At 49.3% G+C, this 11837-nt stretch overlaps 1 protein-coding gene across 1 annotated transcript; it reads left to right on the forward strand.

Moving 5' to 3' along the window:
* Positions 1-6559: 6559 nt before the first annotated feature.
* On the forward strand, positions 6560-10055 carry LOC102455143 (uncharacterized). The gene is made up of 2 exons (XM_075920073.2): positions 6560-8474; positions 9076-10055. Exons 1-2 carry the CDS (start codon positions 7913-7915, stop codon positions 9159-9161), a joined length of 648 nt encoding a protein of 215 aa, XP_075776188.2. The 5' UTR covers positions 6560-7912; the 3' UTR covers positions 9162-10055.
* The last annotated feature ends 1782 nt before the right edge of the window (positions 10056-11837 follow it).

An 11837-nucleotide genomic window follows, 5' to 3' on the forward strand; every position in this document is an offset into this window, starting at 1 on the left:
CGGGCATAAGTCCTTATTCCAGAACACTGTTCCAGAAAAGGGCCAGTGTAGACAGCCCAGTAGTCTTTTCCGGAAAAGCGCGTCTACATTGGCCACAGATGCTTTTCCAGAAAAAGGGCTTTTCTGGAAAAGCAGCCTGCCAATGTAGACGCTCCTTTTCCGGAAAAACTGAAAACGGAATAGTATTCTGTTTTAAGCATTTCCGGAAATTCATGCCAGTGTAGACACAGCCAATAAGTATGTAATCAAAACACTTTTTCACTTTGTTTGTAAAAGCACAGTATGATGGAAAGAGATGACAAGAACAGAGTTTATGATTGCACTGATAGAACTGTTGTCTTTTGTACCACAGTTAAATTCTAAAATTCTAAGCTCTCTGGAGCAGGGACTCTCTTTGTTGTCCTATGTTAAGATACACAATTTGAGCTAAGTGAATTGCATGTCTTATTGTGATGTTATTTTGAAATTTGAAATTTGGTGCTGTCTACACAGCACTTATTTCAAAATAAATCACCATTCCAAAACATCCCTTACTCCTCATGTAATGTGGTTTACAGGGACATTGGAATAGCGAGCCCATTATATTGCAAAATAATGGGTGTGCTCAAAAGACATGGAATAGCTATTTCAGAATACCTCCAGTATCCTGAAATTGCGCTGCAGTGTAGACATAGGCCTAGACATTACGGTAATACAAATAATGATATTCAGTAAAAATCAGGTCAAGATAGTTTTATGTGGAAATAATTAAAGAACATAAAAATGGCTATACTGGGTCAGACCAAAGGTCCATCTAGCCCAGTATCCTGTCTTCCAACAGTGACCAATATCAGGTGCCCCAGAGAAAATGAACAGAGCAGGTAATTATCAAGTGATTCCACCCCTATCACCCATTCCCAGACTCTGACAAACAGAGGTTAGGGATACCATTCCTACTCAACCTGGCTAATAGCCATTGGGGGATCTAACCTCCAGGAATTTATCTAGTTCTTTTTTGGAACCCTGTTAAAGTCCTGGTCTTCGTACCATCCTCTGGCAAGGAGTTCCACTGTTTGACTATGCATTGTGTGAAGAAATACTTCCTTTTGTTTAAAATCTGCTACCTATTAATTTCATTTGGTGCCTATTAGTTCTTATATTATGGGAACAAGTAAATAACTTTTCCTTATTCACTTTCTCCACACCAGTCATGATTTTACAGACCTCTGTCATATCCCCTTAGTCTCCTCTTTTCTAAGCTGAAAAGTCCAAGTCTCTTTAATCTCTCTTCACATGGAACCCATTCCAAACCCCTAATAATTTTTGTTTCCCTTTTCTGAACCTTTTCCAATGTCAGTATATCTTTTTTGAGATGAAGTGGCCACATCTGTACACAGTATTCAAGATGTGGGCGTTCCATGGATGTATATAGAGGCAATAAGATATACTCTATCTTATTCTCTATATCTATTTTAAACAATTCCTAACATTCTGATTGCATTTTTGACTGCTGTTGCACATTGAGTGGATGTTTTTATCATTTCACAATAAAGGCCTCATCCAAAGCCCACTGAATCAGTGGAAAGCCTCCCATTGAATCGGGAGGACATGTTTTCACTCACAGGCAGATCATTCCTGGAACCATTTTAAAAATTACAGAAAAGAACTTTTATTAGGAAGCTCTGCAGAGAGTCCTCAGTCACTGTCATCCTGGGGCTTTCGTCAAGCACAGCAAATCTCACTTTTCCATGTGGGAATCATTCTGAATGTTTAAACCTTGATCCCAAACTTGCCTCATGTAAACTGGGTGGCAATAACCACTCCTTCCCTCTGATCACCTTCCGTGAAAAGCGACTGTCACCTCTCAAAATAATACCTACAGTCATTTTTTATAGCTCTTGTTTTGCTGAAATGCCTCTCCTTCTGTCTCGGGCTCCTGGCTCCTTAAGGACATGCTTATGGGATATGATAAACAGTCCTGGCTTATTTTTTTAATGGAATAGAAGTCATATAGTGCATGAAGGACCCCATAAGAATCAGTACACCTGCTAGCACAATAGGGCTCTAACACAGAGAAACAAATGCTATCCTGTTTTTCCTCTTCCCTCTCTTTCTTCTATGTACCCATCTAGATTTTCTCTTGGACGTTAGCCCAGGGCAAGAGGCAGCATATAGTTACACTGCCTCAGGAACAGCGCAGGGAAGGAAATGTGTCTTTGAGGATATATCCAGACTGCGAGGCTAGCTTTAATCTTGCTAAGTTTGGTCCCAGAACTGTGATGCTTCAGCCTGGGCAAGGTTTGGGGTAGGTTTTTTCCAGCCTGAAGCTTTTGCTGCCACAGCTGTGCTGCTCTGGGTTGCGAACAAGCTTGATTGAAGCGGAGTGTGGCCATTTGTGGGGCACTCTAACATTCCGGCGATGAAGGCCACGTAGGGAGATGGATGCAGAAATTATTCCTGCTCCCACAGCCCCACTACAATGTTAGCGGCTTTGAACGCACTTGGATGTGTTCCCAGCAAACAGTACACCTGTTCCTTAGCCTGAGCCTGCACGCTGAACTGAGGCAGGGCCAGAGCTAGTGACTGTGTGTGCGTTTGGTGTCTCCTAGGCAAAAAGCAGGCATTAGCTTGCCTAATTGTACACGCTGTACTGTACCACTGAGCTCCCCCCCTTTCAGTTCCAGGCTGTTCTCAGGACACGTTTCAGCCCAGCACTAAACATCACTTTGCAGCTAAAGGTTAATTACTCAGGGGGACATTTTCATCCAAGCTGCTGCCCGCAGGTTGCAATCCCTGCCTGAGATCTATTTTTAGCCCAGCTCTTTCCTTGCTATTGATCCTAGTCACCCTCTGTTAATTAGATACACACAACACATACAGCATTTGCAACTCATTTTTCAATTCAGTTCAGCACCTCCCTCCCCTGAGATGTAATTTAGAGCCCTCCTTGATTCATGCTATTGATCTTTCCTGCAACTTTGCTGTAGGATTCTCTGTGTTGCAAGCTATTTATAGATTCACTCCCCCTACTTTCCCCTGGAGAGTCAGAAATGGGCAACCTTAATCAGACGGCTCAGTTTCAAAAAAGCTGGCGGGGGGCGAGGGAGGGGGAGATACTTTCTTCCTTCTCTGTTGCTAGACGCTATAGCTTACGTCTGTCACCTGTGAGTCCTTTCTGACATATGTGTCGTTGTTATGGATGGAGAAGGGTGTAAACCATTTGGCTGCTGTGACAAAGATTTTACCTTAATGAAATATTATTCTGTTTGCTCTACCCCCAGTATATTCAGTTCCAAAAATAATTGGCCAAGGTTTTCAAACGTGACTCTGTGCTTTTTTGGTGCCTTGTTTGAGATCCCCCTTTTAAAAGGGCCTGATTTTCAGAGGACAGGTACTCAACACAATGTCTCAATTTGGGCATCCAAAATAACTAGCTACTCTTGCAAATCTTGGTCATTCTTCCTTTGAGCCACACAATGCCCTAGCTGCTGTGTAAGCACTGAGGAAGACAAAGTCTTGGGAACTTAGGTTGGGATTCTGAAAGGAATCTGAAGGAGTTTGATGCTCTGCTGCCACTGGATTTCAGTAAGAAGTGGGCATCTAATTCCCTCACACTTCTTTGAAAATTCCCAGCCTTACAGACTAAGGCCTCCATCCCAAAGTCACCACAGAAATCAAAGGGTGTTTGACTTGAGTCAACACCTCAGGTGATGGCCCTAAATTAGCTGCCTCAGACATGGAAAACCAGCAGGAAGAAGCCCTCTCAGGATTTCCAGAATGCCCCAAGCATTTGGAAATCTCATACTGAATTGCTCATATCTAGAAACCTGGAGTCTGCATTTATGAATGTCTGTGATGAGCAATATCATACTCATAGAATCATAGAACTGGAAGGAACCTCAGGAGGTCATCAAGTCCAGTCCTCTGCACTCATGGCAAGACCAAGCACCATCTAGACCAGAGGTAGGGAAACCTCAGGCCCTGCATCTGGCCCCTGAGGGCCCCCCAGAAGTGGGGAGTCGTGCTGGTGCTCCAGCCTCCTGCTTCCCAGGGCAGGGCTGGAGCACACAATCTATTAGGCAGGGCTCCCCTAGGCTGTGGTGCATGAGGGGAATGTGAGGAGTGTTTTTCTGCTTCTCAGTGGGGAAGGGGGTCACATCACTTGTTTTTATGTTTTTTTCCCTTCTGACCTGTATGTGGCACCCGTCTGATTTTTCTGTGGGTCAATGGCTCTGGACACAAAGAAGGTTCCCCACCTTGATCTAGACCATTCCTGACAGGTATTTGCCTAGCCTGCTCTTAAACATCTCCAGTGATGGAGATTCCACAACCTACCTAGGCAATTTATTTCACTGCTTAACCATCTTGACAGCCGTTTTTCCTAATGTCCAACCTCAACCTCCCTTGCTGATTTCCTTTAAGTAAACGGAAATCAATATTAAAAACATACAGCCCACTGAAGGACAGAGGTATCTTCTCTGTATCCCCCAGTGAATATTGTCTTTGTGTATGGCTGTTGTCAGCCTTGAATAAAGATGGTTATTATTTGTATTGACGTGGATTAGGGTAGCTCCTAGAGGACTCAATTCAGGTCAAAGCCCCGTTTTACTAAATGTTGTACAAACACCATTTATGAGAGTGTCTCTGTCTTGAGTTTACCCTATAACATTGTGTCACTATTGCCCCTTTCAGCACTAACATTTTAGTTGCTCCGGGGTGTGAAAAAACACCCCCCTGAATCATAAAAGTTATAGTGCTGAAAAGCACCAGTATAAATAGTGCTTTATCATTGGATGGGCACCTCTGGCAAGAAAGCTAATACTACTCATTTAGGGGTTGTATTTTTTCATCTTTGATCCGGCATCCATGGGAAACAGGATATGCCCGATGAGATTGTGCTGGGCTAGGGAGGGTGCTGTCAGATCTGGATGTGAGGGAGCGCAGCGTGTACCTGTCATTCCGTTCCTAGGGGCACACATGGCTCCTTGCTCCCCTCTGCTCTCAGGCACCACTTCCCGCTGCTATGGGAAAAGCCTCCAGAGAAGCGGCTCTATCTACTGCCATTCCCCCAGCCCGAGGGGCAAGGGAGCAGTGGCATGCAAAACCCTTTCCCCCTGTGTACCTTGGTGTTCCTGGATGAGGGGCACCCAGAATACAGAGGTTTAGTGTATTGTTGTATGGGGCTCTGAGGCAGAAAGTTTGTTTTCCCCGGGGGCATGCAGGGAGGCTGCAGCAAAGCCAGGAACTTGTTGACTAGCAGCTGGCACCGTGCATGGGACTATAAAGCAGTGGTTCTCAACCTATTGATCAGAGTGGGCTGCATCCAGTACTATCTGTATGGCTCTGAGGCTTTCACAGGGGCTGCAGCTCTGGGCTGATTGGTGGCAGGCTGAGAAAGGGATGGTCCTGGAATCCATCAGGGCTGAGGGGGGGGGGGGGGGGGAAAGGCCTTAAAGTAGAAGGGTGCCATGTGCCCTCCCCATCCCCCCTGCCAGGAAGGCAGCTGTGAAGGGGGCACCTGCCAGTGTACTGGGTGCTCCTTGGAAAAAGTAGCATCACTGGGAAAGAGAGGCTGGCTCCAATCAGCTCCACAGCTGAGGGCAAGTGGGAACAGGCCTGCAAACGCCCCACTCCTCCTAGCGCCTAGCTCAGCCCCCTTCCCTTAGCCTGGTCCTGAAAGCAGCCCAGCCCTGGCATGACTCAGAAGTGCTCCCCCAGCGGCGCGAATCAAACCGAGCTGGGCTCTGGCCCGGGGCTTGCTTTATTTACCAATCGCCAGCTGCTGCTCTGAGTCACTGTATTTACCGAAGGGGCTTTTTTCGCAGAGTGCGCCGTGTAAACGTCGCCGAACGGGCTCCGAGAGGGAATGGGTCTGGCCGTGGGAGAAACGCTCCAGGCGAGTGGCTGCTGCTGTGTTTGAGCTCTTGCCTCTGGGTGCGGGAGGGGGGCTTACACACCGGAAAAAAGGCGCTGGAGCGGAGGGGGAGACAAGCCGACCCGGTTAAAGCAAGCAGAGAGCGGGCGGGGGGGAGCAGTGCTGCAATCAGAGAGAGCCCACAAAGATGTGCTCCGCACACCTGCCATGCCCTAACCATCCCCCCTTTAGCCTCCACTACAGAAGGCGGACAACTTTGCTGAGCGCCTTGTAAACGGGAGCGGAGCTGGATTCGGTTCCACTCCGGGAGCCAGCGCGCGGCAAAGCTCTAAGGCGCCTTCTCCAGCCCTCCCCCCGCTTCAGGCGCAGCGGAGCCTGGAAGGGGAGCAAGACCTGGAACCCAGCTCCGCCCCGCTGATGGACCGGCTGCAAGAAGCAGCAAGCCGCACGCTTGGCAAACCTGCACCACGTGGTGCGAGGCTCCCTGCACAGCCCCGCTACGAGGAGCATAGTAGAAGGCTGGGCGTGGCCACCGCGGGGGAGGGGGCCCGGCGCGGGGAGGGGGCCGAGCCAGCTGGAGCGAGCCGCGTGCGACTGGGCAGGGGCAGGAGCAGAGAGAGCCGGGGAGCCACGCGACGGGTCCAGCCTCCTGCAGGCAGGGTGGGTGCAGCAGAGCGGCGGGGAGGAAGTGGTTAACCGGGGGGGGGGGGGACAAGCCGCCCACAAAAGCCACCGCAGGTTGGTTTGCTGGGAGCTGGTCCCCTTGCTGGGAGGAAGGGCTGGCTCGGAGCAGGGGCCGGCTTTCCCCGGGAGGATGCCAAGTGCTTGGGAGCGGGAGGAGAAGAATCGCCCTTTTTAGCAGGCGCTGCTCCAAGGCGGCCGGCAGCCCCAAACTCCCGGGCCAAAGTAGCAGGGCTGGGGCCGGGGACGCCCGCCCGCCCCGTTGGCTGGCGCTGCTCGCCTGGCCCTGCCGGCCCGCCGCAGGAAGGCTGGAATGAGAGTCCCTGGGCTTGGCGGCTCCCCCTCCATGGGCCAGACAGGTTTATGGTCTTGTGTCTGAGCCGCGCTCCGGCGAGACTTGCTCACCGCCAGCCCAGCCAGGTGGACTGCTGCTTCCATCCGCCCTGGGAAACGCCTCTTCGCCGCCGTCCCAGGGGTGCCGCTGAGCCACGCCAGGAAGCGACACGCGCCAGTTTCCTTCTTCGCCACCCCCCGGCCTGGGGGAAGCCGCTTGCTGGGGATGCTGCCGAAAACTCCCAGGCTGGCGTCTGGGGCCGGACTTGCAGCGCTTCCGCGGGAGCAGCGGCTGTCTCCGGCCACCTGAGTGCCCCTGGCAAGCTCGGGGAGACGCGCCGGCTTTGAGTTCTCTAGCTAGGCACAGCCCCTCCATCTGCCCCCCCGTCTAGTCCAGCGCTGGGAGCCCTGCCTGCTGTGGGCGCCCCGTGGATGCCAGGAGCCTGCTCCGTGCGTAGAGCGTCGCTCCTCCGCGTTCCGGACCCCAGGACTTCGGCTTGCGCCCCTAGACCCCCAGCCCGGAGCTGGCTTCGACAGCCATGGAGCGAGCGGGGCTGGCCCCTGTCGTGCCTTCTCCCGCCTGCTTCCCGCCCCCCAGGAGTTGAGGGGGCCAGGCCAGGCGGTGCCCCAGCTTCTTCCCGGCACATCAGCGCGGAGGACACGCCAGCCTGTTCTCCAGAAACGAGCCCCTCTTCCCTCTGGGGCAGCCCAGCCTTGGGCATCGCTGATGGGGGATGCGGCTCCCGAGTCCCTCCCCTCCCCCCCAACCTCCCTCCCTCCCTTCGCCGGTCTGAGAAGTGCTGAGTAAAGAAACTTGTCGAGGAAAAACCCCAACCTCCCCGTGCACCGAGTCTGCCTCGCTACTGGGTGGTTCCCTCCGCCTGGCGCCCCCGCTCCTAGTCTCCTGCGGCTCGGGCTTTTGGGGGAAGCCTCCCCCCTCCAGCACTCCAGGACTGGTCCTCCCCCTCCCCAGGCCAGCGGGGCTTTTCTCGCCCCCCCCCGTCCCAGCCCACTCCTGGAGGCAGCGGGGAGGGGGTGCCGTGGATGGCCCTGCGCACTGGGACGGCTTGGCTTGGGCAGGTCCTGCGCAGAGTTTCCAGGCTGCAGGGCACCTGGTCCAGGCGCTCCAGCAGCCTCTTGTGCCTGTCTGCCTCCCAGGAGCCCGAGGAGGGAGGCGGGGAGCAGCCGCCCCGGAGCCCTCCGCGGCCGCTGCCCCCTTGCTGCCTGAGGCTCCCCCCGGCCAGCTGCGGCTGCTGCACCCTGTCGGATCCCCGGACGGCCAGGGGGGGACATGGTCCCCTCACTCGCCCCTTGCTGGCGGCCATGAAGAGGCAGAACGTGCGGACCCTGTCCCTCATCATCTGCACGTTCACCTACCTGCTGGTCGGGGCCGCCGTCTTTGATGCCCTGGAGTCCGACCACGAGATGCGGGAGGAGGAGAAGCTCAAAGCCGAGGAGATCCGGCTCAAAGGGAAGTACAACATCACCAGCGAGGACTACCGGCAGCTGGAGCTGGTCATCATGCAGTCCGAGCCCCACCGGGCCGGGGTCCAGTGGAAATTCGCCGGCTCCTTCTACTTTGCCATCACAGTGATCACCACTATAGGTGAGTGCCCGGGCTGGGTGCTGGGAGCTGCCCGGGCTGTGGGAGGCAGAGGGTTAATCATGGGCAGAAGTAGCTCAGGACCCCCCCCCCCCCCCCACCGCCCCTCCCCAGGTCTGCCGCCACGTGCGCTTGGAAGTGCCACCCCGAGACGCAGCCCGTGTTCTATGGCACCTGGCGAATGTGTGTGAAGTTGGAGAGGGGATGGCCAGGGGCTTCCAGGACAGATTCATGGGTGGCCATGGGGGAGGGGAGTAGGAAGATCATAAACCCTAAAGGAAGATCATAAACCCTAAAGCTCTTCTCGGCAGCCTCCAGGCAGGGGCTGGGATGTAGACCCCACTCTGCAACTCTTGGCTTTTGACTGTACCCTGGGCGCTCCTTCACTTGCAAGCCTCGGAGAGCTGGGGGAGGGGGTAAAAACGCATGCAAAGGGATGTTTGATGGTGGGAGTAGTGGAGCCTGGATCCAGCCTTTAATTAGTCCTGGGAAAAGTTGTGTCTGTTTGCAAACTGTGTTGGATGCCGTGCGAGGCGAGGAGACGCTGACTACAGTTGCAGTTTCTCTCTGGGGGCTGCCTTGTTTACTACCTATATTTTTCCAGATGTTTTGGTTTGCAGTTGCAGTGGCGGGGCGGGCTTGGACGGGTCACAGCAGTATGTCACCCCCGAGCCTGCATTTCTGGAGTAAACAATTCCTTAAACAAAATGACGATCCCTCGCCTTTATTCATTACTCCACTTCAAAGTGAAGTTTCCAGAGGCTGTCAAGAGACAATGTTGACAAAAAGCTACAAGCTGTCATTTTTGCAGTTCTGTATTTCACGCCAGTGAAACAACATGTTCCAAAGAAAGTTTTGTTTCCTGAAATGAAAACAAGCAGGTAGACTGCTAGAGGCTGTAACCCACAGACAAAACTATGTCCAGAAACTGTTGCTTTAGTCTGTTTAATGTTGATATTGTTACTTGTTTTACACTAAATAGCATGCATTTTATGAGGCAGCTGCTATGTTCTCACAGGACAAGTTCCTCCTTAATGTTTGTGGAGATCTGAGAAGGTCACTTCTGTTCAGTGAAGAGTTGATAGTACATTATATTGAACAGGGCGTGATAGATAGGTTTACTGTTGTTAATATACACTATCTTTTTACAATTAAGGTTTGTTGCAACAAATGTGCACATTACTACCTGAAGATGCTGTCAGTTTTCAGCAGAATATCCAATCCACTCTCCTTTGAGCTGTCGGGGGAAAAAGTGTTTACTTTCATGAGTATTTTGACTTTCCTACCCTTTCTTACCTGGGGCAGTGAATCATATTCTTTGAAAGATCATCTGGCAGCGTGAAGCTTAGTTCTCTTTACAGAGGTGAAGAGATTTTTTGTAAAGTCTCTGCTTTTGTTTATCTCATTGATTTAGTTTGTTTCCATTGTCAGACCTTTTTATGAATAGAAAACATAAATATTTCATACAAAGCCACCCAACGTACCAATATTGTGCATGCTCTGTAAAGCTAGAATGAGATTCCTGTTTTGTTCAGTGGGATTTCTTCTCAGTTTTTCATCTTTTAATTTTTATTCGCATCTTATTAAAACATGGAACTATCTTGGCCATACTGGTTTTTATAGGACTTGTGCTCATTTACTTTGTAAACAACAGTTAAAATATTTTCACAACCACTAAGCTATACTGGTGATGGGCATAAAGCAGGGGCAGGGAACCTTTTTTTGGTTGGGGCCACTGACCCACAGAAAAATTAGTCAGGGGCTGCACACAAGTAAGAACCAGCATAGGCTCACCAATGCTGGAAGGAGCTGTGAGCCTCAGGGGAGGGATCCAGGCATGCCAGGGGCTACATCCGGCCCCTGGACCTTAGGTTCCCCACCCCTCTGTCCTAAAGGGTTACAAATGCCCTTTTTTGCTCAAACAATATTTTGCCTGGAAACAGCAACACTTCCTTTTGTTTCCAAAGTTGTGGAAAGTTGGATTCATGTTTTCCTTTCACGTACAATAGAAACGACAATGAAAAATATTGAAGAGCCCAATTTCTTTTGCTAAAATGAAGGCTGAAGTTTATTAAGTCTACAGTGACAGTTACAGGGTGCTTGGGTGTTCTCTAAAATGAAGAGTTTAAATATGTTTAAGACTATCAGTAGCCTTGGACGCACATTTCATATGGTGGGTACCATACTTGTCGGTGGGCTGAGGTGCTCTGAGAGATCAGTATTCTTTTAACTCTGTGCTGAAAGAAACAATGCTGTGGGAAGACTAAAATACTTTAACAAGTATTTTTACTGGTAGGACAAGTGATCAATATTCAAAAAGTTTATTAACAAACCATTTTTATCTCCGTCTTCCTAAAGGCACTTTTCTTCTGGCTCATCTTTCACATAATTCTTTCGAAACATAAATTACCCAGTGATATTATCTTTTATAGTAATTGTCTGTAAAAATGAGTGGATAACTTGTTCATCCAAAAAGGTTGATTTTACTGTAAAACGCTTCTCATTTTAAAATTTTGGCTATTTAAGAAGTTCTTGGGCCTTGAAAGGAAATACTAAAGCATTTTCCCTCCATGCTATTGTTTCTTTTTTTGTGCAGTAATAACTGTCCTTCCTGTTTTTATTTTAATCTTGTACATATCGCTTGTGTGCACATCTCATTCTTCCTTCAAAACCTCACAGGTAGAATTCAAGAAGCACATATGAATATATGTCCCTGTAAAATTAGTTTTGATGATCACAATCACTATCTCAACCTGGAAGAAACTATTTATTTAGAAAAAGGACCCAAATGAAATCAAGATTTACTTGCATTTTTTAGCTTCATTTTGAATGTCTACTGTACAAATAGGGTGCTGAATTGGACAGCTCCCTGCAGCAAATGTCCTGCAGTATCCACATTTTGCCAAATTTTGACTCCACAATAAAAAGAAACACAGTTCATTATTTCATCTTAAGTACAGAAAATCACAAATCCGTTTTAACTAGAATACAAATAATTAAAAATTTTTGAAATCAGTTTCAGTAGTAAGTTTTAGTCAATTTTTTTTATTTCATAGTCTCTAGATCTTTTTATTTGTATTGGCTTGTAGTAGTAGTAGTAGTAGTAGTAGCAGTTAGTTGCTGGTCTGCATGCGTAGCTTGTCAGTCCCAATGAAAGAGGATGTTTTATTTATATATGAGTTCTTTCAAATTTCAGATTACAATATTATTTCACTTCTATTTTCTAATATTTCTAGAAAGGCATTTAAAAACAAACAATTTTTCTCTAATCCTCTTCTTAAAATCCAGTTGCAGAATAGAAACATCATTTTCACTGAAGTTTTTCTCATGTTAGCATTATGAGAAAGTTTTCAGGTACTCAAAGGA

This window comes from Pelodiscus sinensis, chromosome 2 (assembly GCF_052426305.1).
Source record: "Pelodiscus sinensis isolate ZL-2025 chromosome 2, ASM5242630v1, whole genome shotgun sequence".
Taxonomy (NCBI): Eukaryota; Metazoa; Chordata; order Testudines; family Trionychidae; genus Pelodiscus; species Pelodiscus sinensis.